Genomic DNA, 25,664 nt, shown 5'->3' with positions numbered 1-25,664 from the left:
AAACGTAGTCTTTAGTTCTAATTACCAATTCTTTTAGTGAAACTTTATGTCATCGGTTTTAAATCTTCTTTCAGTTATGATTTGTCCAATCATTTCGGTTCTTCAGTTCTAATGTGGATTTAATTGTTACACTTTGAAACTTATAATATTTCAATACAAAATTCTCATGAAACATTTTAGAAGAGTATATAATATATTAAATAATTAATTGAGTAATTAAGTATTATTTAATTTAAAGCGTGCGCGCACACACACACAATTATATATATTGTATTATCAAAAGTTAATAATAATTTAATTATGCATCATATTTTCAAAAATAGAAAAGACATGCATGAGAGATTTTGAATATGTAATTGTTGTATCATGATTCAAGTAGGATTCCTGATTTGATCAGTAATTAAAACTTATAAATATTTCATTAAAAGTTATATCAAATAACATAATTTTTACACACAAATTTTGTCCACTAAAATTTTCTGCCTTCATACAAAATCGGCCACCACCAAACAGAGGCGTACGGCCGAGTGCCTCCACAGCATTATAGTATCGCCCCCCGACTCCGCTGCAACACCGCCAGATTTTTAAAATTTTGACGATATAATCTCGATGCAAACTTAGTTTAGATCTCTAGTGCGATCTATACGAGGAACAAAGTTTCTGATCGTGAACATGATTTGAAGATCGAAGAAGGAAGAAAACCGATTTACAAAAAGGACTATATCAACTTAAAATCCGGAATAGTTAGAGTCCACGTTATATATGAAAATTAAATCAAATATAAACATTTTATGAACAATTTAAATCATATAACATCTAAAAAAACATTTCGAATGTCGAAAAAATATCAATTATGTTGANTTTATTTATTTATTGTGTATATATTTAATATATAATATAATGTTATTATATAATAAAGATCAGAAATAATAAAAATAAATTTTTCAAAAAAAACTTGTTATAAATCCTGGGAGGATGTTAAGACGACATCCCACACTCTCGGTAAGGGATACGACAAATATAAAAGCCTATAAGATTTTTAAACAAAATATGACATCTCATTATAATAATGTGATATGATATACATAATTATTTAAACATGACTAATATTATATACACCATATTATTACCATAAAATTATACAAATTCATACATTTATTTTTTTGTACACCAACGGTCATAAACGGTAACAAAACTGCTAGTTTTTGCCCTATAAATATGATCTCACAAACACATTCAATCACTTCAACTTTCTCTTCTTCTCTAAAAATTATTCGTCATCAAATTTTCGTAGAAAAAAGAAGATGGCTTTCTCAAGATTATTTTTAATTATTTTGGTTATAATACTCACGAATCTTGTATTTATCGGAAAATATCATCCTTGTGTGTTTTCTTTATATTTACGAATGATTGTATTTGTTGTTTATCCATTACTTTGTATTGCAATATTCATTAACTAATAAAATGCATCATAATTTTTTTTAGTACCACCATGTCAAACTTGGCAAAGCTCGAATTTGTTGCACTCGACATTACGGGGAAAAATTATATGCCATGGACTCTAGATGTAGAAATGCATCTTGAGTCATTGGGTCTAAGCGAGACTATTAAAGAAAATTGTATATCTTTATCACAAGAAAAAGCAAAAGCTATAATATTTTTGCGTCGATATCTTGATGAAGGTTTGAAATGTGAGTATCTCATCGAAAAAGATCTCATGACTCTGTGGAAAGGATTAAAAGAAAGATTTGAACATATAAGAGAAGTTATACTTCCGACCGCCCGTGATGAATGGAATATGTTGAGATTCCAAGATTTTAAGAAAGTAAGTGATTACAATTCGGCGATGTATCGAATAATCTCGCAATTAAAATTTTGTGGACATGAGGTTACAGAATCGGAAATGCTTGAAAAAACATTTTCCACGTTCCACGCATCAAATCTAGCTCTATAGCAACAATATAGAGCGCGAGGATTTGCAAGATATTCTGAACTCATCGCCTGTCTTCTTGTGGCGGAAAAGAACAACGAGCTATTAATGAGAAATCATCAGTCCCGATCCACTGGATCAACAGCATTTCCAGAATTAAATGTTGTTAGTAAAAATGAATTTAAATCTGGAAACCAAAATCAAATTCAAAGACAAGGTTTTGGTCGAGGTCGAGGTCGTGGTCGTGGAATTGGTCGTGGTCGTGGTCGATGTAATAGCCCAACCTTTATCATGTTAATCTCTATGTGTTATTATTGTTATGATCATGTTTTATGATTTAATGATTGAGATTATGTTAAAGGGTTATTGTTTATGGTGTTGTTTATTGAAATGAGATTAGAATGGTTATGGTTGTGTTTATTGGAATAGTTGTTGGAGTTATGTTATATAATTGTGATTGGGAATAGTAATGAATGGGTAGAATAGAAAGTTGATCTTGAGCCAAGTAGGAAATGGAAGTGCAGAAACGATATGAAAAATGTGGCAGTAGTTGTGGTTTTTAGCATAATGTTTTATGTATTGATCCAATTGATGTGAGGTCACTTTCATTAGAAAGATAAGATATAAGGCTATAACTTTCATGTTTTGAGTTTTGTTCAAATCATTAGAGAAGACGAGCCAAAAGTGGCCCGAAGTGTGTTGTGTGTATCGTTGTTCTTGTGCTGACACATGTTGGGAGAATGAGCATAACTTTTTACTCAGACCTTCAAATGACATGAGACCAATTGGAGATACAAGAAAAGACATAGAGCTACAACTTTAATGTTTACCACTTTTGTAAATTCGGAAGTTAAAAATGAGTTTTTGGCAGAATGAGGCGCGCCACCGCGCCAGAACTCGCGCCATGGCGCGCAGGGTGATGAATTTTTGGGTTCTTGGCAGCAATGGGAGCGCGGGTGCGCCAGATCTCGCGCCATCGCGCGTGGTTCAGATTCAAAAAATAAATAAAACGTTTTTGATGGAAGGAAAGGCTTTTAAACCCTTTTCTAGATGCTTCTCCACATTTCTCTCTTCCTCCATTATTTTCCTACGGTTCAAGCTCCTTTCTCTTCAATTTTTCTCTCCTTCATTTCTCCACTTCAAGTTCAAGGATTTTTGTATATTTCTTAGCTTCTCCTACTAAGTTTCCAAGCTCCAAGGTAAGGATTTTATCTTTTGAGTTTAGAAAGGTTTGAGATATTGAGGGTTAAGTTAAATTGAGTGATTCCTTGGATTAATGATAATGATTTATGGTTATTATTGTGATTATTGTTGTAGGAATCATTCAAGATCACCTTAGTCATCATTTACTTGTTGGGTTGTAAGTAGAAGCTTCCTTTCAAGTGCTCACATGATTTTATATGTATCAAGCCATGTTATTGCTAATTAGCTCTTTTCATTGGTATATAGTTGATCTATATATTGCTATATGTTCATTGTTCAAGCATTTCCATTGAATTCATTGATCAAGGAGCTAATACACCATTGTGCCTACCAAGTGTTTGTTTAAATGCCTCAATGAGATTTCCTATGATTAAAGCCCAGGAATTATAGTAATTCATGCATGTCATTGACCAATTTCATGATTATGAGTATCTCTCACAGTTTTGATATATTTATATATCAAAGAGATACTATCCACAGGTCACAGGTCACAGGTCACAGAACTATCATTTCATTTCCTTTAATTCATGCCATGAAATATCATTTATATTGCTTTGTTATCTATTGTTCATTGAAGATGGTATTATTCATTGTTTATTGCTATTGATTTATTGTCCATTGTCATTGATTTATTGTTCATTGACATTGCTATAGCCATGTTTCAAGCCAATCCTATGTATATGTATTTGTTATGTAAACTTTTACTTACTGAGTTTTATCTCATTCCAGTTAATGTCATGTGATGCAGGTGATAAAAAAGATTGAAGCGGATTGTCCGAGGCGGGAGAAGTCATATAAAAGGCAATGGGAAAGATTTTGTTTGGTCATGTCACTTTTGTTTTGGGTTTAGTGAACATGTGAAGTTTTAAAATATCATGTATTTTGCTAAATGAATGATGGGAAAAAATTTATGTTGGCTTTTGGCTATGTGTGAAGGATATGATTGTGAATAGTTATGTATATTAGTTTGGACATGTTTCTGAGGTACATGGTATATTGTTCTTTCCCTTTTAAATGCAAATGCTTCCGCGTATATCATTTATTTTAAATGTTATTGTCATGGGAGTGGGGTTGTTTCAGTCGAGGCCGTGGTTTTGAAAAAAATCGAGATAGTTATTTTTATAACTCATCTCAAAAGGGCGTCACGAACCACCCACTGAAAAGGCATCATGAGAACATGACTGTTAATGAAAATCACTCGAAAAGATTTGAAAGTTCTTGTTTCAGATGCGGCACTCCAAGACATTGGTCTCATATTAGTCGAGCCCCCGAGCACCTTTGCAAGCTCTATAAAGAATCGATAAAGGGGAAAGAAAAAGATATCAACTTCAGTGAACGCAGTGACCATTTGAGTGATTCAACTCATTTTGATGCTGCTGATTTTCTGAATGATTTCTCTGAAAATGATCAATATGTTGGTGGGATAGAAATGAAAAATATTGATGCTGCAGATTTTCTCAATGATTTCTCTGAAAATGAACAATATACTGGTGGAATATAAATGTACAATAATTTATTTTTCATGTATTAATCTGATAATGTTTTATTGTACAATTATGATATGTGTTATATTTACATAAGTATTGTTAGTAATTTTTTTTTACATTGCATATTTTTGAAGTTCAAATATGGAAAATGTCATTAACAAAGCTAAACAAAGAACTAATCCCATGGAAGTTTGCATACCTGATAGTGGTACAACGCACACTATTCTCCGAGATAAAAGATATTTCTTGGAACTAAAACCAACAAAAACAATGGTGAATACAATATCAGGTCATGTAGACTTGATTAAAAGTTGTGGTAAATCACAATTTTTGTTACCCGGTGGTACAAAATTTTTGATCAATGATGCTTTGTATTTACCACAATCGAAAAGAAATTTGTTGAGTTTTAATGATATATATTCTCATGGGTATGATACTCAAACAATAAATGAAGGGAATGAGAAATATATGTGTCTTATCACATATAAATCAAGAAAGAAATATGTGATTGAAAATTTAATAATGCTTCCTACTGGATTGCATTATACACATATAAGTCACATTGAATCAAACATGGTAGTTGATAATTCTTCAATATTAACTAATTGGCATGATCGATTAGGACATCCTGGTTCAACAATGATGCGAAGAATTATAGAAAATACACATGGTCATCCGTTGAAAGACCAGAAGATCTTTCAGAATAATAAGTTTCAATGTAAAGCATGTTCCCTTGGAAAACTTATTATAAGACCATCACCAGCCAAAATCCAAATTGAATCACCAATATTTCTTGAACGTATTCAGGGTGATATTTGTGAACCAATCCATCCACCATGTGGACCATTCAGATACTTTATAATATTGATTGATGCCTCCAGCAGATGGTCACATGTATGTTTATTATCAACTCGAAATGTTGCATTTGCAAGATTACTTGCTCAAATAATAAAATTGAGGAATCAATTTCCCGATTATACAATCAAGAAAATTAGACTTGATAATGCTGGTGAATTTACTTCCCAGACTTTCAATGATTATTGTATGTCTATGTGAATCATTGTTGAGCATCCTGTTGCTCATGTACATACACAAAATGGATTGGCTGAATCATTGATTAAACGTCTGCAAATGATTGCTAGACCAATGATTATGAAAACAAAGCTCCCTATCTCTATATGGGGACATGCAATTTTACATGCTGCTGCATTAATTCGCATAAGATCAAGTGCATATCATAAATATTCCCCATTGCACCTTGAATTTGGTAAAGAACCAGATATTTCTCATCTGAGAATTTTTGGATGTATGGTGTATGTGCCTATTGCATCACTGCAACGAAAGAATGGGACCTCAAAGAAAGATTGGAATTTATATCGGTTATGATATTCCATCAATCATTCGATATCTTGAACCTCAGACAGACGACGTGTTCACAGCATGTTTTGCTGATTATCATTTTAATGAGGAAATCTTCCCAATGTTAGGGGGAGAACAGAAACATACCGAAAAGGAAATTACATGGTATGTATCATCATTGTTACATCTGGATCCAAAAACAAAACAATGTAAAAAAAATGTACAGCAAATTGTGCACTTGTAAAGAATAGCAAATCAAATACCAGATGCATTTGCAGACACAAAAGGGGTAACTAAATCATATACACATGCTGCAAATGCCCCTGCTCGAATTGAAATTCCGAAGAAACAAATTGAAGATACTCATGATGTCACTAAACGCCTGAAGCGTGGAAGGCCAGTGAGTACCAAGAATAAAAAACCTCGAAAAAGAAAATTCATAAAGAAACACGATGATCACAAAATAAATAATGATGTTCTTGAAGAAATACATGATGATCACAAAATAAAGAATGATGTTCCTGAAGAAACACATGATGATGAAAATGTTCTATCAGAACCACAAACTGACGAGAATCGTGAAATCTCTATCAATTATATTAATACTGGAAAAATATGGAACCGAAAAGATATAGAAGAAATTGATGATATATTTTCTTATAATGTGGCAATAGACATCATAAATGATAATGAAGATCATGAACCAAAATCTTTTGGTGAATGTAAAAATCTGCAGGATTGGATAAAATGGAAAGATGTCATCCATGTTGAATTGGATTCGCTAAATAAACATAATGTTTTTGGACCTGTAGTCCTTACACCTGAAGGTGTAAAACCTGTTGGATACAAATGGGTTTTTATTCGAAAGCGAAATGAGAAAAATGAAATAGTAAGATAATGCAATTTGCCCTTGTGTTTTCATTAAGAAAACAACATCTGGATGCGTAATTATTGCTGTATATGTTGATGATTTAAACATCATTGGAACGAATAAAGATATTCAAGAAGTTGTGTCATACTTGAAGGAAGAATTTGAAATGAAGGATCTTGGAAAAACAAAGTATTGTCTGGGTTTATAAATTGAACAAAAAGAATGTGGAATATTTGTTCACCAGACAAATTATACAGAAAAGATCCTTAAACGTTTTAATATGGATAAATCAAATCCTTTAAGTATTCCAATGGTTGTTAGATCATTAAACATAGAAAAAGATCTATTCCGTCCATGTGAAGATGATGAAGATATTCTTGGTCAAAAAGTACCATATTTAAGTGCTATCGGTGCCCTTATGTATCTTACAAATTGTACAAGGCCTGATATATCTTTTGCCGTAAATTTATTAGCAAGATTTAGCACATATCCAACAAAGAGACACTGGAACGAAATTAAACATATATTCCGTTATCTACGAGGAACGACAGACTTAGGACTTTTGTATTCAAAATATGCTAATCCAAGTATAATTGAATATGCCTATGCTGGATACTTATCTGATCCACACAAGGCACGTTCTCAAACTGGATACGTATTTACTCGTGGAGGCACTGTAATTTCTTTGCGTTCACAGAAACAAACGCTCGTATCATGCCGAGATTGTCGCACTACATGAAGCAAGCCGTGAATGTGTGTGGTTAAAATCAATGACCCAACATATCCAAATCTCATGCAGATTAATTATCATTCGACGAGAAGCCTGTAATACTATATGAAGATAATGCTGCATGTGTTACTCAAATGAAAGAAGGATACATAAAAAGCGACAGAACTAAACATATTCCTCCTAAGTTCTTCGTATTCACCAAGGAGCTTGAGGAGAATAAATATATTGATGTTCGTCACATTCAATCAAGTAAAAATTCATCAGATCTCTTCACAAAGGCACATCCTACGACAATATTCAAAAAACACATATATAATATTGGGATGCGCAATCTACGAAATTTGTGAAGATTTGTTCATGTCATAATGAGGGAGAGTTTACGTGACTGCACTCTTTTTACCTTACTATGGTTTTTATCCCAATACGTTTTTCCAAGTAAGGTTTTTAACGAGGCAGTATAAAAACACGTAATGAAGACAATTATTGTATTATGATCATCATCACAAGGGAGAGTGTTGAAAATGTGAAATATTTGTGTTGAAAATTATAATGTTGAATGTTGAAAATTAGGTAAAATTAGGTGTTGGAAAATTAGTGTGTGATAATATATGTAATGATGAAATTATTTTTGGATTGTTTTCCAAAGAAATCCTATAAATAGGTATCCATTTGTAAAGATTTGAGACAATTGAGTTAAGAGAAAAATATCATAAAGTGTGTAGTGTGATAATTTTGAGAGTTCGATATTTTTATTTTTTACCGTTAATTTTTACTTTTTCACGTCAAATTATACATTTTTAGGTTTCATCTTTTTTTATGGTTTGCAATGGCTGACTGGCAACAATACCTTCCGTCGTTGTTCTTTGGCGTCGTTTTCTCGTTCCTCCTTGCGAAGCTCTTCTCGGTAATATTGGCCTTTCGCGATGGAAACCTTCGAATCACTCGCTCCAGTCCGATGGTGTCTGAACCGAATCCTAGGTTTCTGGATGAAACTGAGCCGTTGATCAACGAAAATGTGAAGTCTGGGGATGATAGTGCCGCGCTTACTGGTGATCTCAGCGACAGCGATGATGATTGGGAGGGAGTGGAGAGTACTGAGTTGGATGAAACATTTAGCGCTGCCACGGCGTTTGTGGCGGCGACGGCAGTTGATTGTGCGGCATTGAAGGTATCCAATGAGGTACAGTTGCAGCTCTACGGGTTGTATAAGATTGCTACTGAGGGACCGTGCTCCGCTCCCCAGCCATCGGCTCTCAAAATGACTGCTCGTGCCAAATGGTATTTTGAGCTATTAAATTACGATTTCTGATTGTCATTTACGATTCATTGTTGCTATTAATGAAAGTGGGGAAACTAATAGATTTGATTTTCTGAAAGTTTCGATTGTTATTTGATTCGATTTTACTTTTTATCACTACTATTCTTTTTCATTGTCTACTAATTAAGCCTGAGCTTATTGTCTTTTAGAAATTGAAAGGGTTGGCACTGAAGATAGGATAGGAATAGTCTGTTCTTAGGGCATATAGCAACGAAATCATTATTGATCTTCAATAGTTAAGTTTGTGACAGAAATTCTGTTCTCTTTTCTGCTGCCTGAGTTCGAAGAATTTCAGCCTTTTAATGTATTTTCTGCGGCTTACATGTTTGACGAATGTTTTCTGGGATCTTTGATACTGGAGAACTTTGACCAGTTGGAATATATGTTTTTTTGTTCGTGTGACAGGCTAGCATGGCAAAAATTAGGTACTATGCCTCCTGAAGAAGCAATGAAAAAGTACATTGCCATTGTAACTGAATTATATCCTTCTTGGGCTGCTGGTTCTGCAACGGTGAGAAGAATCCTTTTTCTGTTTTTATCGAATCTTATGCGTGTTTACACTGTTCTTTATCTTTGTTGTTGTCTATATTCCTGGGTACCATACTGATGGCAGCAGAAAAAAGATCAAGAGAGCAGTGATGCACCACATGCAGGCTCCAGGGGACCGATGGGACCTGTTTTTAGCAGTTTTATATATGAGGAAGAACCTGGATGCGATTTGTGAGGATTCTGAACTAAACATATGTTATTGGCATTTTACATTTTACTGTAGTCAGCATCATGTGAAGTGTGGTCTCATTACCTCTCTATATAGTTATGTTATTTCAGAGGACTCTTTCTATCTTTTCCAACTAATTTTATCCCATTTATGCTAGAGTTTGGGAAGAATATATAGAACGGATTAGATGAAATGTCTTTTGTTATTTTTAGTTAATGTTTCCCGGAGTTCATGCTCTCAAATAATTCCTCATGAGGGTGCACAATAGAGGTGGAAAGAGAGATGGGTCAGGGGAGATAGTAAAAAATTTATTTTTTAAAAAAAGAGGGTCTAAGCTTATCTTTGTGGGTTGTGTATGTCTTGGTCTAGAATCTCAAGAATCAGGAGGGTTCATTCAATCCATATACCTTCTCAGGAACGCAATAAGATAGAGCTTGTCATTGGGCATATACCCTTGTCTTTTTTTCCTTGTTACTTGAAAACTTCGAGGTTAGAAAGACCACTATATAATTTTGAATTGAATGGACAAAAAAATATTTACTTGCTTTATACAGCTGAATTCTCTAAATTTTTTTTCCCTATAATAACCTTATATTTTTTAGATTGTATTTCAAATTGGTACAGTCCCCACATATCCTTCACTCAGACCTGATTTATGCATAGGATCAATTGGTGAATGCCCATTTTTTTATATCCTATTAACTGAGCAATCAAATATCAATTAGTCGAACCAATCTTTCTTGTTTCTTCCTTGGTTACAATGATTTGGAGTGAAAATTGAGCATCATCTTTCCTTTCCTCTTTGCAGAAAATTGGATGCCATACATTCCTTTGCACAAGAAGGAGATGAAGAGAATCTGCTCAAGTGTATTGAGAGTGGCGTCCCCTTGAATCTGAAAGGTTTATGGATGTTTGATTTCTGAATTCCTCAACTATGTTGCTCTCGTGTTATGGCTATTTTTATTAATATGTGTTGCTAATGACAGTTCTTAGTTATTTTTTGAAATGTTGCAGACAGCGAGGGTCGCACTCCTTTGCATTGGGCTGTGGATCGTGGCCATATGAATGTTACAATGTTCCTCCTTAACAAGAATGCTGATGTGAATACCAAGGTATGAAAACTTGGTATTGAGCTAATTCCTTGTGAATCTCTGTTATGGTGGTAAAGTAAATTGGGAATTTATTTATTTTCTTTGAAAAATGGGCCATCCACTGTTAAGTGTGAAAACAAGTTGTCAATCAAAACCTTTTTTACATGCTGTTATTAATGAAATCAATTCAATCTTATGGACATAAGGAATAGCTTATTTTCATGTCTGCTGTTGCTAACATGAATGCTGCTGTACAGAACACCAGTCGATTTTATGTGTAACATAGATTAATGTAAGAGGTTGTCGTGATACATTTTTCGATTTAATATTTATCTAGCTCTTCTTTCTTAACTTTCTTGGGCCCGGTAATCGTCGATAGGATAATGAGGGTCAAACAGCATTGCACTATGCCGCTCTTTGTGATAGAGCTTCCATAGCCGAGCTACTTGTGAAGCAGGGTGCTGACATAGAGATACAGGACAATGAGGGAAACACTGCTACTGATCTTTGTGAGTCGAACTGGCCTTGGATGCAGCATGTTAATAGCTAAATCAGTGTTTTCCAGATTGGTAATTCCACTCATGTAAATGGCATCTTAACCTTTTGGAGTTCATGTATCTTTTCCTCCCTATATCTCGTGGGTTGTGGTATTTTTCGACCCAGGGTTTTGTTTGTCATACCATGCCATCTAAATGTTGGGTACATTTTAGGGAATCCCAATCCTTTTTTTTTCCCTCTTTTTGCAGAATAATCGAACATGTGAACGAATGCTTCGATTATCTAATTGCATGACGATTACTTGAAGAATCTATTTTTTACCCGATAATTTTCTACTTCCATTAAAATTCACGTAAAAAGTATTGATAAGGGAAATTGAACTTTGGGTTGTGTTTAGTTTGACTATTTGGATTATGCACTAATAAATTATACTGTGATCATTGTTGAAGCATTGAAGCGATTAGATAGCAAACGATAATATTATATATAATATTATTGTTGGTTGTGTTTTGTATGATATTGAGATTAAATATTAATAAATTATAAAGCGATTATTGAAGTTAATTTGATAGGAGACGTGACAGTGATTAATACATAATAATATATGTTTGGTTGTGTTTAATGTGATGTGGGATTAAATATTAATAAATTATACTGCGATAATCGAAGTAATTTGAGGATAAGTAACACTGATTGATAAATTTGTCGGGACACTGTTTTTTCGCACTCAAAGCGTTTTGTTGCTCGAAATTTTCTTCGGCCGTGGTATATATTAAAATATTCATAGGGTACTTAGCATTGTTATTTTCACATAAATTACGTTGGGCTCATATCGGTTTGGGATTAGCAGAGATAGTCATTCTTGTATATCCCTTCGAACGGATCTCCCGTATTTGATCGTCAAATTAACTCCACGATTAGAGAATTTGTTCCTTGTTTGGATTGCAATAGAAATTACAAAAAATTTTGCGTTGAAACTAGGACACCCAAATTTCAGAAATCCGGAGTTGGTGTTGCAGCGTGGGAGGCGGCGACACAAGGAAGTGTCGGCTGAAATTTTTTTCTCAAAAATCCTTGAGATGGCCGAGAGCTTGCTTTTGTTTTTGAGAAAGATTTTGTGTATTATTCTTAATATTATGTATTATCAACTTTTGATAACATATTTATTAAAAATACACAAGTTGTATATCACTAGGATTCATAATCCTAGTCTCACCAGGACTCTTAATTTTTATTAATTAAAATTCTCATATTATTATTATATCATGTATTTATCAACTTTTGATAATGTATTATATATTTATATTATATATACACATCTTTATATCTCAAAATAGAGTATATATACAAATATTAATCTATTTACACATGCACATTTAATACATGCATAGACATATTAAATTATATTAAATAACTATTATTTAATTTCTTAATTAACTTATTAATTAACTAATTCTAGACCCTCTAGAATATTTTATGAGAATTTTGTACACGTTAGTAGTTATTATTACTAGTACTATTATTTAATTAATAAATTTTAAATCACTAAATAAATAATTTTGAACTCATTATAACCTCGATCGACGATCCAATAGCGTAAATTTACCAATGATACAAATCTTATTCATATAATGAAAATTGAAAATTTCGAAATCAAAATTTTCATTGTCCATATTTGGCCGGTGCTAGTGTTGTGAACTCCAACACCAAAACAAACAGTTTTGCTCTCCTCCTTCAATTACCAATTAAGTTAACTTCCATTTCCTTCATCTTATGAAATCAACTTATAAACTCCTTTATAAGCATTCTATTTGATCTCTATCAAACTTTAGTTGCTAAATTCAACTCCTTGAACTTTGACTTTCTCAACGGGAACACATATTCCGATTCTTATGTGGGTCTTAATGGTTCAGGGATACAGCTAGTATTGGGTTCACATATCCATGTGATTCAGAATAACATTTAGTCTTATTCGGGTTTACTCTAATTAGCCACATTTTTTTCATCAAAACTTTGATCAAGAATGGCATAACTCATTTCTGATTACACCCATCGGATCATGGTAAGAGCGTCTAGTAGCATCATCCCATGATCCTCTAGTTATCACTGATAGTGCATGTAAGAACATTAAGTTATGGTTAGCGTACAGTACGGTCCCTTCAATTCATTTATCCTGATCGAATCTACAACATTGTTATATCGAGAGTTGCATATGAATTCGATAACGATGTGATATATCTTTGAGTACTAATACTGACATCGTATGTGTAACTAGAAAAACATCTTTCCCTAAACACATTTCTTGCTCCGACCAGAGACTCCTTGCACTATTAACTCATCATATTAAATAGGATATCATCACCCGTAGGCAGACAGTGAATCCCCGACTACAATACATTTGCTCCTACGTATTTCCAAACTACACTCAATCTCGCCACCTGATTACTCTCAATGGAGTCAGTAAATGGATCAAAGTGTATGCTAGTACCTAGAGCCTCTACATTTTCCAGGGTCAAGTGACTAATTGTGTAAAACCATAATCGAGGACTATTTCACTCGATAAGTAATAACCACTTGGATAGTCTGAGAGAGGGTTGTTCGGTGAATCATCAATCTGTATGAATCGATATCTCAATGCTCTTACCAATGAAAACATGGTGTTTACATAACTGATACTAGTCACATGCTTAAGTGACCATTATTCTTATTTTAAAAGGCTGATTCGACTAGGAACCTCTTTAAAATATATGGTATACTTCCTAATGAGTTTCATGGTCGTACGTTGAGAGGCAGACCTCATGATACATATTATATATATTCAAGGACTTTATTTATGATGCGTGCATGAATATACAGATAAAGTAAATGACATAATTGGATAAAATCGTAAAATATTATTTTAAAAAAATTGTTTTTACATCAGAGTCAATAAATCTCAAGTCACAAATTGACTAACTAGATACCTAGATTAGTAATAGGTTTGGTGTGATTAATTAATAATGAGAATGTAAATATGATTAAGTGAAGTAATATTTTATTTTATTTTGTTGATCATTAAGCTATTCTCGTATGGGGAGGAATCGGCAGAGACAGTGGCACAGTTCTTGGTTCCATTTTTTCTTCAAAAATAAGGCACTGAAGCTCAATTGGTGGAACGGTTTCAGTTATCTTCAATATTTTCTGAAAATAATTTTTCCTTCAGTTAAAACAAAAATAATTCCTCTAGAATAAGATAGATATTTGCAGGAAAAGTTAATTCTTTAAATTGGATAATCTATCAACTAGTTTCATCTTCAATGATGTTTGCAATGTTTAAAAAACGTGACTAGAGATTTCTCAATCACAAATTTCGAGAACACCACATTTTTTGTCTCCTCTGAACATCGAATAACGTACTCAAAATTTATTTCGATGCAAATTTTACATTAAAATATTACGATTTCTGCACCAAATACAACATCCATCTCCAACCCATTTAATTCAAATTTTACACAAAAAAAATATTCTCGAAATATTCTTTTTATTTTAAATTTATTAATTATTATATTTTATTTAATATATTTTTAATTATGAATAATATTTATATTATATAATCAATATTATATTATTACTAAATTAAAATAATATTGATAGTTTTTAATATAACTATTTGTAATAAAAAAATTGAAAATAAAAAAAACAAGTTTATAATAAAAAAACAAAAAAAATAAAAAAAAATGAAAACCTCTTCGCCAAATTTGGCGCAAATTTAAATAATAAATCAATTCATTTTAAGCCAACCTTCGATTTAAAAATTATATATGCATTAAGATAAATTTTCATGTTTTTTCCCCTATATACACTGCAACCTAACATCACTAGTACACAACCCTATTTCATATATCACCGCATATTTGAATACGACTTTATACCCCCAAGTGTTGCTCGTCTACACGAGTAAAACTGTAGGCGAAAAACAATTGTGGAACTCCCAAAGGAACCTAAAATCTACTAAAGAATCTATTACAGTTCGTCATATGAATCATCAACATCTTCCTCTGACTTAGGACCACCACCAGACCTTTGATAAACAGCGGTGATAATTGGATTGCACACTGCTTCTACCTCCTTGAGCTTCTCCTCATAATCCTCCTTATCGGCCGATTGATTGTCGTCCATCCACTCGAGAACATCCTTGGTTGCTGTCTCGATTTTCTCCTTCTCAACGGACTCCAATTTGTCTGCGAGTTTGTCCTTGTCATTAATTTGGTTCCTCATGTTGTAAACATAGGTCTCCAGGCTGTTACGGGCATCGATTCTTTCCTTCACCTTCTTGTCTTCCTCGGCGAATTCCTCGGCCTCCCTGACCATTCGCTCAATTTCCTCCTGACTCAGACGGCCTTTATCATTGGTAATGGTGATCTTCTCAGACTTACCAGAGGCCTTGTCTTCCGCCTTGACGTTTAAAATGCCATTGGCGTCGACCTCAAATGTGACTTCAATTTGAGGAGTTCCTCTGTTCAAACATAAAATATACAATGTTAATATACGTAAAATACCTGTTGAAAATCAAAAGAAATCTTGTGATAACGCGTGGATGGGGTAAGTCTATACAGCAATACAAACCTTGGGGCTGGGGCTATTCCTGTGAGATCGAATTTCCCAAGCAACCTACAGTCTTTTGTAAGACTTCTTTCACCCTCAAAGACCTGTCATGAATTCAACGTCATCATCACGTTGGAAGAGGTTACATACATCTTTCTTTATTATCTTTCCCTGTCGTTACCTGAATTGTGACTGTAGTTTGTTGATCCTGGTAGGTCGTGAAAACTTGAGATTTTTTCGTTGGTATAACCGTGTTTCTTGGGATCAATTTGGTCATCACCCCACCGACGGTTTCAATGCCAAGAGTCAGTGGAGCCACATCCAAGAGAAGAATATCTGGTGTCAAGCATGGCTTACTAGTTAGACAAATATTTCAGCTTCATAATTTTCAGAAAGTTGTAAACAAAAAAGAATAGCAATGTTATACCTTTGGTTTCATCACCACCCTCTCCACTCAAGATTCCTCCTTGAACAGCAGCACCGAAGGCGACAGCCTCATCCGGGTTCACACCCTTGTTGGGTTCCTTTCCATCAAAATAATCCTTGAGAAGCTGTTGAATCTTTGGAATCCTGGTGCTTCCACCAACAAGAACGATTTCATCAATTTGGCGCTTCTCTAATCCAGCATCTTCCATGGCTTTCTTAACAGGTCCCATGGTCTTTCTGAACAAATCGTTGTTCAATTCTTCGAAACGAGCTCTTGTGAGAGGCTCAGAGAAATCTACACCATCGAAGAGAGACTCGATCTCCACTCGGACCTGGTGCTGGCTGCTCAAAGCTCTCTTGGCACGCTCACATTCTCTCCTTAACTTGCCTAGTGCTCTGTTATCCTTACTGATGTCTTTCCCATGCTTTTTCTTGATCAACTTAATGAAGTACTCCATTATCCTCTGATCAAAATCCTCACCTAGAGAGAGGGGAAATAAAAAATGATATTAAACAAGACTATTTAAAATGGTATTCAAAATCCACGACCTTCTCAAAATACTGGAGTTCGTCTATTATTCTGTGATTGACATCCACCCCTGGAGGGAGGGGGAGGGGTAATCAACAATATGATATTAAACAAGACTATCTAAAATATTATTCAAAATCCTCGATCTTATCAAAATACTGAAGTTCATTGCATAAATCAAGCACCCTGTGACTGAGTTTCCTTATAAAAGATGACTATATGGTGAAATGGTAGGCATCAGAATTCAGCCAAGATGTAAACACATAGTAAGTTTATACATATAGGAGTTTTGAAACAATTAAGACAGTTCGATGAGAATAAGTATAGGATTTTCTAATTCTTTCACCTCTCATTCTTGCAATTATATCAAACAAATCCTTACATTCTAATATTAAGATCTGCCTGCCCTCCCCTTCGGTGAAACTAATGTTATGGGTTTGTATAACCTTGACATTATTTTTGGGAAGGAGGGGGTACGGTTAATATTAAGATCTACCTGCACTCCCCTTCAGTGAAACTGATGTTATGGGGTTGCATATAACCTTGACATTATTTTTGGGGAGGAGGGCGTACGGTATATTCAGGGCGTTAGAAGCCATGAGCGAACTTCAGGCTCGACCAGGTTTCGCATCAAGAGACAAGGAATCACTGAGTAATATTATTTACTCAATACAGTTAGTTATAAGTCGAAGAAGTTTCGATTTAACTTCAAGTGGAATTGACTCCGAAAAACTCTAATCTTAATTTTCTTTGAACAATGATGGTATATGTTGGAATGATTATTACAAATAAAGAGCAAAGAGTCTCAATAAGAAGAAGCTTACCTCCCAAATGTGTGTCTCCATTTGTTGCGAGAACCTCAAATACACCATTATCAATGGTTAGGATACTGACATCAAATGTTCCACCACCAAGGTCGAAAACAAGAATGTTCTTTTCACCGCCTTTCTTGTCCAAACCATATGCAATTGCTGCCGCGGTCGGCTCATTTATGATTCTCGCAACATTCAACCCAGCAATGACGCCAGCATCTTTAGTGGCCTGTCTCTGAGCGTCATTGAAGTAAGCTGCAAGGATCGTTCATACAAAACAATACTAGTCAATATGAGCATATTGTTCGCTGTCAGAATGGAAGGGTTATTATAATTATAACTTAAAAGTACCAAATCTTTACCAGGAACAGTGACAACGGCATCCTTAATTTTCTTTCCTAGGTAAGCCTCCGCTGTCTCCTTCATCTTTATCAAAATCATGGCACTAATCTCCTCAGGACTGAAGACCTTAGTCTCACCGTCTTTTATCTTGACTTCAATATAAGGTTTCCCGTCCTTGTTGACAATCTTGTAAGGGACAAGCTTCATGTCCCTTTGAACTTCTTTATCTTCAAACCTGTGGAATAGTAACGGTTAAGGATTGTAATGTGCGATCCTCAATGTGATGAAATCATTAGCGAATACAAAATTAACGGGACATTACTTTCTTCCAATAAGCCGTTTGACATCAAAGATCGTTCTCTCGGGGTTAACAGCTGCCTGATTCTTCGCAGCCTCTCCGATCAACCTCTCACCATCAGTGAAAGCAACCCATGAAGGGGTGATACGGTTACCTTGGTCGTTTGCTATGATTTCAACATGTCCATTTTTATAAACACCGACACATGAATAAGTTGTACCAAGGTCTATCCCAATAACTGTTCCAAGTTTTTCAGCCTCCTCTTTAGCAATGGAAAATGCAAATAAACTCCCTGTTCAAAGGAACCAATCCATACATCAGCCCATTAATTCCAGTATGCAAAAGAGACAACAGTGAGCTCTTCCTTATTAAAACAACCAAGAGAAAAGAGGAACTCCGCAAACAAGCATTCATTTTTCTGTGGTAAATTTTATAATTCTACACCTCGTAATATAAACCCATCTTCAGAATTAAAAATGTCGGATTCATTTTTCACAAAAACTTCAATATACTAAAACATCACAAAATCAGGATGACAGGATCTACCACGCAAATATTAATAAGATTTGACATATCAGCTAAACGTCAAACAAGCACAATTCAAATAAGAACATATCTCAAATTTCAAACCAAAAATGACGCAGATTCAGAAACAAAAGAGAGAAGAAGGCAGTACATCCGTATTTCCTCAACGAGGAATCATTAGTACTCATTCTCATCATAAAAAAATACAAAAGCAGCTTACTTGAAGCATCGACAGATACGAATATCTTTCATCAGCCAATTCTAGCGCTAAAATTCAACTACAAAACATAGCTTCCACGAAAACGCTTACCGAGCAGAACGATCCCGAGTACGAACGAAGATGCACGCCTCTCCCACGCGGCAGCCATAGCTTCGGAGCTCAACAATCGACGATATCAATCTCCGTCTCTCCCTCTCTCTATTGCTCTGTATATTTCCCCGTTGATTTGTGTTCGAGTTCTGAATCCGAAATAGAAACAATGTAGCAGAGATTTATGTGTAATATATAGCTACTTGGCTAATGATAAACCCCCGTCCATGTGCGATGACGTGGACCGGTAATATTGCGCGTGGTAATCACTTGTCGCCCCTCCGCTCGAAACGGTACCTTGGAATCGTAGAGTTCAAAATGTGGAGAATTATGTCACTTATGATGACGTGGACCAACCAAAATTGGACGAGGGACGTGAGGACCAATAGGGTTCTTTCTGAGAGTTGGGAAGATCATGGCCGTTAGATGGAAATTGTGAGGATCGCAGAAACGTGTCCAGTTTCTCTAACTTCTAGTTAGTTTCGAACGTGTTGTGGAAAGTTNATATATTATAAATATGGAAATTAGTATTAAAAAAAGTAAAATGTTTTTTATCTATAAAATATTGAAAAAGATTAATAAAATCTATTTAATTTCGCCAAGTCGTATTCGAACGAGCTGGTACTATTTTCACTTGAAAATATTCTTTGTGGATTAATTAATTAGTAAAATAATAACGATATTTAAGAGTATGCATTCCAATAATGGACACTTTTATCTTAAATTTGACTCTTGTATTATATTTTTTTATTTTTAAATGGGTTCAATGAAATCAAAATATATCAAAAATTACAATAATATAGTAGCTCAATTTAATGTGACTATTGTAAGAATAATTGCTAGCACAACTGCCTCCATCCGTCCTCTAGTCTAACAGGCTATTCTTTCGAATTAAGCTGTTTCTATTTGGATTATGTCCTAACATCTAAATGTCAAGAATTTAATTTTTCCATTTGATAAGAAAAACACGTTTGTGATCGAGGTTCTTCTATCTCTTCAAAAATTAACGATAATAAAAAATGACGTATCTCTGGGAAAAACCATCTAAGGTTAATTTCTGATTCTCAAGTTGGGAGTCTTCTGTTCGCAGATAGTACCCGACATCAATAAAGTTCGATATTCCACATATGAACTCTAAAAGGCGAACTCATGCACACACTTCAAACAAATACTCTTGATTGAATCAAATAATGTCTTAACTTAGTACATGCATAATACAGTGTTAAGCATAGCTTCTCAATCACAGAGTATTTTACCACTACTGGAGTAAGGAATCTACTCAAATAATAGATGACTTGCTCATTTCCTTCATGAGTATTTTGAACTAGTAGACATCCAATTGATTCATGAGCAGCAGAGATCTATAATTTAAGGGGCATTCCATACCTGAGAGGCATAAGAACATGTGGGTTAGATAAATATCTCTTGATCACATCAAAAACTTTCTGATGCGAATATTACCATTTGAACTCTCTGCTGTCTTTGAGCTTCAACAACTGTGAAAACTCATTCGTTTTCCCGGCAAGGTAAGAAATAAAACGGTTTAAGTAATTCACTTGCCCAAGGAAACGTTGTAACTCTTTCTTGTTAATATCAGGGGATTCTCAGTTGGTACTCAAACAACTATCAGGGGAGTTCAAATGCACAAGTTTGTCATTGGCTCCGTACTATACCAGGTCATCTCAACTTCTAGATGATTTTGAAGAAGTGTCGCAGGTACACGTCCCAAGACAAGAAAATTGGGAGGCCGACGAGTTAGCACAGGTTACTTCGGGATTGAAGATATCTCCAGAACTTACACACAGGCTAGTGTTGATTCAGAAGAAAAACCACCCTTCGATTCAACAAAGATGGATTCAGTTAGATACGCTCAACTTGGATATAAACTTAGCTGGTGGTTGGATGGATGACATGAAACAGGTGCTAGAATCAACCGGAAGAGATATTCCACATAGTTTAAAAATGAAAGCACTTAATTACGTCTTAATGGAAGGAGATCTGTACAGGAAAGGTTTAGATGGTCTCCTACTCAGATGCATAGGTTTCCCAGAGATATTGGAGATCATGAAACAAGTTCATGAGGGAGTATGTGGAGTGCATCAATCTGAAGTAAAGATGAGATGGTTGATAAGGAGGTATGGCTACTATTGGCAATCTATCCTGAAAGATTGCATCAAATATACTAAGGGATGTCAGCCATGTCAGAAACATGGGAACATCCAAAGAATTCCGACGGATGAGCTCCATAGCGTTGTCAAACCATGGCCGTTCAAGGGCTGGGCCATGGACTTAATAGGGAAAATCTACCCAGCATCATCCAAAGGCCACTCGTTCGTCCTTGTGGCCACAGATTTTTTCACCAAATGGGTAGAAACATTGCCTTTGAAGAAAGCAGAACAAAGGGATGTCATTAACTTTGTAAAAGAGAATATTATTCATAGATTTGGAATTCCAGAGTCACTAACCACGGATCAGGGAACTATGTTCACGGGTTCAGATATGAAGGAATTTGTGGAAAACTATGGAATCAAATTGAGAAATTCATCCCCTCATTACGCACAATCCAACGGACAGACTGAAGCATCGAACAAAGTTTTGATAAAGATTTTACAGAAAATGATGGAAGAGAATCCCAGGGATTGGCCAAGGCTATTATCAGAAACTTTGTGGGCATACAGAACATCCAAGAGGACTGCCACTGGAGTGAGCCCTTTTTCCCTCACTTTTGGCCATGATGCAGTGCTGCCCTTAGAGATTATGGTACCTTCAATGCGAGTGGCAAGGCAGAATGAACTTTCATCTGAGCACTACAGTGAGGCCATGATTATGGAATTAAAAGAAGTTGATGAATTGAGGATCCAAGCATATAATGCGTTGTTGTTGCAAAAAAATAAAGTTGCAAGGATCTATAACAGAATAATCAACAAGAAAAACTTCCAAGAAGGAGATATTGTATGGAAAATCATATTGCCCTTGGGGACAAAGGACAGAGACTTAGGCAAATGGTCACCAAATTGGGAAGGACCATTCAAGGTGCACAAGATCTTAGATGGCAATGCGTATTGGGTATCGAGCGTAGATGGCTAACCACACAAAAGATGTATAAATGGCAAGTATCTAAAGCCATACTTTCCAAGTATGAGGAATGAAATAGGAAAGCAAGTGAGTAAAGCAAGCAGGGAGGCTGATATCCAGCGAGGAGTTGGCCTTTGTGCCACTTTGACATACCTTTGTTTTTTACTGCTTGCATATTGTGAAATATGGAGAACAAAGTGAACTCTATAGCCAATTTCAGAGATCAACTTTTGTTTGAACGATGATAATTCGAATCCATAGCGGCTTTTGGGCTACTTGAAAGGAACTTAGGTGTGTGAGGAGTCGGCCTTATGGTCACTTGAACATACATTTGGTTGATGTGTCTATTATTCTTATGTTATGGGAAATCATTGATAAAGTAGGCTTACTGGCCACTTTTGTATATGTGTATTTACTTCGAAACTTCATGGGATGTAAGCCTTAGGGCCATTGATATAAATGTTCGATTGGTCATAATTTGATAATGAGACTAATGAAGTGAAGTCGACCTCATGGCCACTTATATGCGTTCAATCAATGTCTCTCATGTACATATGTCATAGAGATCATTGATAAGGTAGGCCATGCAGCCATTACATGACTTGGTTGTTTTCATGTGCAATGACAGACCCCTGAAGTAGGCCTTCAGGCCACTTAGAATATGACAAGACAGAAACACACCGAGCGAGGAGTAGAACTCACCGAGTGGAACAACGAATACTAAAGGGAGAACAGAAAACAACAAGGGCGCTACGCGAGCCACAAGAGGACCCAGAAGTGGACTTTGGTATAGAAATAGGCTATCCAGCCATTTTTGTACGGTTTTTTGTTTTTATGTTTTTATATCCTAACAGCCACAAAAATTATAGTTTTGAGAGGAGCGGTTGAGTTACCCTTGACCAGCTCGAGTGGATGAGTTTTATTCTACCGGAGGCATGTCCAAAGAGATTTGGGTATTGATGTTAAACCGCTAGATCTTCATGTGCATCTGAAATATTATTTTCTCGAGTTATCTCTGGTCACCGGCTCAACTACTTCAACGACTTGATTGTCCATAGTTTCTTCATTTATGGCTGGAATTATTCCACGAGCAACTCCGGTTATTCTTCTTAGATCTATATTGTCATCACTGTTTGAATCAAGGTTAGTAGCATATAATATGTTGCTTAAATCATGCAATTTACTATCTTCATTATCATAACAAATAGAAGAATCATAAAATAAAACATGTACAGTTTTGTCCACTGTCAGAGTTCATATAATTGTAAACTTTATATGCTTTATTAACATATGAATAACCTAAAAACACACCAGCATAAGATTTAGCATCAAAAGCAGTTATATATGTTTTACCATTATTATGAATGAAACACGTACAACCAAATATTCTGAAATATGATATATCATGTGTTTGGCAATTCCATATCTCGTAAAGAGTCTTATTATGCTTCTTGTTTGTAATAGATCTGTTCTGAGCGTAACAAGCTATGTTAACGACTTCTGTCCAAAACATTTGAGATATCTCATAATCATCTATCATTGTTCTAGCCGCTTCCTTTAAGGTGTGGTTATTTCTTTTTGCAACACCATTTTGTTGTGGTGGCCTAGCGGTTGAGAAGTCGTGCAAAAAGGTCCATGTGTAACATATCCAAGCTTTTGGTTGAAGAGTTATAACCTTCGTTTTTAAAATTTAAATCTCACTTGTTTACAAAGTTATCTTGCGGTGCGGATCTTATCTTCGTTGAAATCAATTTTGTGCAAACCATATATCAGTTCTTGCTTAATCAAATAGGAAATATACTTGAAATTTTAGTGATTAAGTTGTTTATTCCACTACCAGTTCTTATAATAATGAAAAGCATAAGAGCACATAGGATAATCAATTTTTTTTTATCATTCAACTCACTTTGTAGATGTTTTATTCTCTTAGTCCCGTTAACATGGTATTTCAATTTGCATATTTGACCATGCATGTGTTTTGTGGAACTCAACAGAATATCCACTATCACATTATCAAGTTGTAGCAAATATTTTCAATGAACAAACATCTTTAATAATTATATTGATGTTTATAATCTTACCTTTACCCACAACCTGACCTTTTTTGTCGTCTCCAAATGTGATCCTTGGACCTTTGTAGTTGATGACTTCAGAGAGCAGCTTGACATTACAAGTCATATGTCTGGAACATTGACTATCCAGATACTTGATATATTATTTGATTAGCTGCTTCTTTAAGGCTTGCAATTATTAATATAAACTTTTGATATCCAAATCTAGTTGGGTCCTGATCGGATTAACTATTTCGAGACCCACATTTGAATTATCCTAATAGGCTTACATGTTTTTGTATCCAAAAGAGTGCGAGCTTGTGCATAACTTTGTCAAGTTGTGTGATGTGTTCTCTCTCTCAACATATGTTGTTTAAGTCGTTCATCCATTCCTTTCAGTATGAATGTCTTTTTAATTGGCTTGCAATTGTGGTAATGACTAGATTTTTCCTTCACAAAGTAGTGTCCAACTGGACTTGGCTTCTTGCTAGACCAATTCGAGCTTTTGTGATTAGTTTGATCTTGTCTGCATTTTAGCTATATTGGGCTGAACTTAGAACTCTCCAGATCAACCTAGCCAAGACCTCTATGCTCAAATTTGTTCTCATAAGACATATTCCATCTAGGTTGGACTTCTGGAGTGGATGAAATTTATCATCTTAGATTTTCCCTTATCAGACAAGATTGAGTCCCTGCATCAAAAGAATTGCATTCATTGTTGCCAAACCCTAAACTAGATTTATCCCCAGTTTTCTTCTGTATCTCATGCATCTTTTCAATAGAAACAGAAGATTTCTTCCAAGAACTGGATAATTGTGTTAGTCGTTTATTTTCATTAATAGTGACTTGGAACACTCCTTGCAAATCATCATTCTATGTTGCTAACAGATTCAACTTCACCCTCAAACTATCAAGTTATTTTTGCTGTGAGCAGCTAAAGTCCCTGATTTGTTCATTAGACTTTTGCTCTATGTTTTTTAGTTCCTCGAATGATTGCGATAATATTTTAAAATCATGTACCATGTCATGAAGTGCTTTGGCGGCAAGATCTTCTCGTGTGAATTCACTATAATTGAAGTTAAATACCATGTCAAAGGAAGTTTTCATCTTGAGTTCTGTGGTTTCCAGCTCAACATGCGCCATGAGGCACTGAACTTGTTCTTCTTCACACTCGCTGGAAGAAGTCTCTGAGTTAGAAATTTCTGAATCACAGTTAGTCCACTTTCTCTTGCTTTCCTCAGCTACGAGTGTAATGTCTGAAAACTCAAGCACACTAACCACATGCATGCATTAAAATTAATTAGAATTTATTTAAATACATGGTCTAAAGGTATGTTTTAGTATTGGAATGATTTAAGGAATATTTATCCAAGTGTAATGAATTTGTACTTTTTGCTGTCGAATGCGCAATGTACGGCCAAGGCTAGTGAATCGGGGACGATTTTGATGAGATGTCTATTTTTAGAAGTTTAGGAATTAAAAACTCGAGATTTAGCGATCCAAAATA

General features: G+C 35.0%; 2 protein-coding genes across 3 annotated transcripts; one reads left to right on the top strand and one right to left on the bottom strand.

Annotated features, from left to right (window-relative positions):
• The first annotated feature begins 8,371 nt into the window (after window positions 1–8,371).
• Window positions 8,372–11,518, top strand: LOC140983618 (acyl-CoA-binding domain-containing protein 1-like). Of its 2 annotated transcripts, none has more exons than XM_073450738.1 (6): window positions 8,372–8,858; window positions 9,304–9,409; window positions 9,515–9,618; window positions 10,425–10,516; window positions 10,631–10,728; window positions 11,087–11,518. In XM_073450738.1, exons 1-6 carry the CDS (start codon window positions 8,407–8,409, stop codon window positions 11,255–11,257), a joined length of 1,023 nt encoding a protein of 340 aa, XP_073306839.1. In that variant the 5' UTR covers window positions 8,372–8,406; the 3' UTR covers window positions 11,258–11,518. The 2 variants fall into 2 exon arrangements, with proteins under 2 accessions (XP_073306839.1, XP_073306838.1); XM_073450737.1 differs by having other exon boundaries at window positions 9,512–9,618.
• Window positions 11,519–14,969: 3,451 nt separating this feature from the next.
• Window positions 14,970–19,315, bottom strand: LOC140983241 (luminal-binding protein 5-like). Its single transcript, XM_073450199.1, has 8 exons — window positions 19,032–19,315; window positions 18,221–18,488; window positions 17,919–18,133; window positions 17,569–17,811; window positions 16,217–16,696; window positions 15,971–16,125; window positions 15,811–15,893; window positions 14,970–15,700 (listed from the first exon to the last, which is right to left on the bottom strand). Exons 1-8 carry the CDS (start codon window positions 19,087–19,089, stop codon window positions 15,208–15,210), a joined length of 1,995 nt encoding a protein of 664 aa, XP_073306300.1. The 5' UTR covers window positions 19,090–19,315; the 3' UTR covers window positions 14,970–15,207.
• Window positions 19,316–25,664: the final 6,349 nt, after the last annotated feature.

The sequence above is a fragment of the Primulina huaijiensis genome, chromosome 8 (assembly GCF_012295235.1).
Source record: "Primulina huaijiensis isolate GDHJ02 chromosome 8, ASM1229523v2, whole genome shotgun sequence".
Taxonomy (NCBI): domain Eukaryota; kingdom Viridiplantae; phylum Streptophyta; class Magnoliopsida; order Lamiales; family Gesneriaceae; genus Primulina; species Primulina huaijiensis.
The sequence above is the reverse complement of the archived record's forward strand: the minus strand, read 5'-3'. Positions and strand labels throughout refer to the sequence as shown.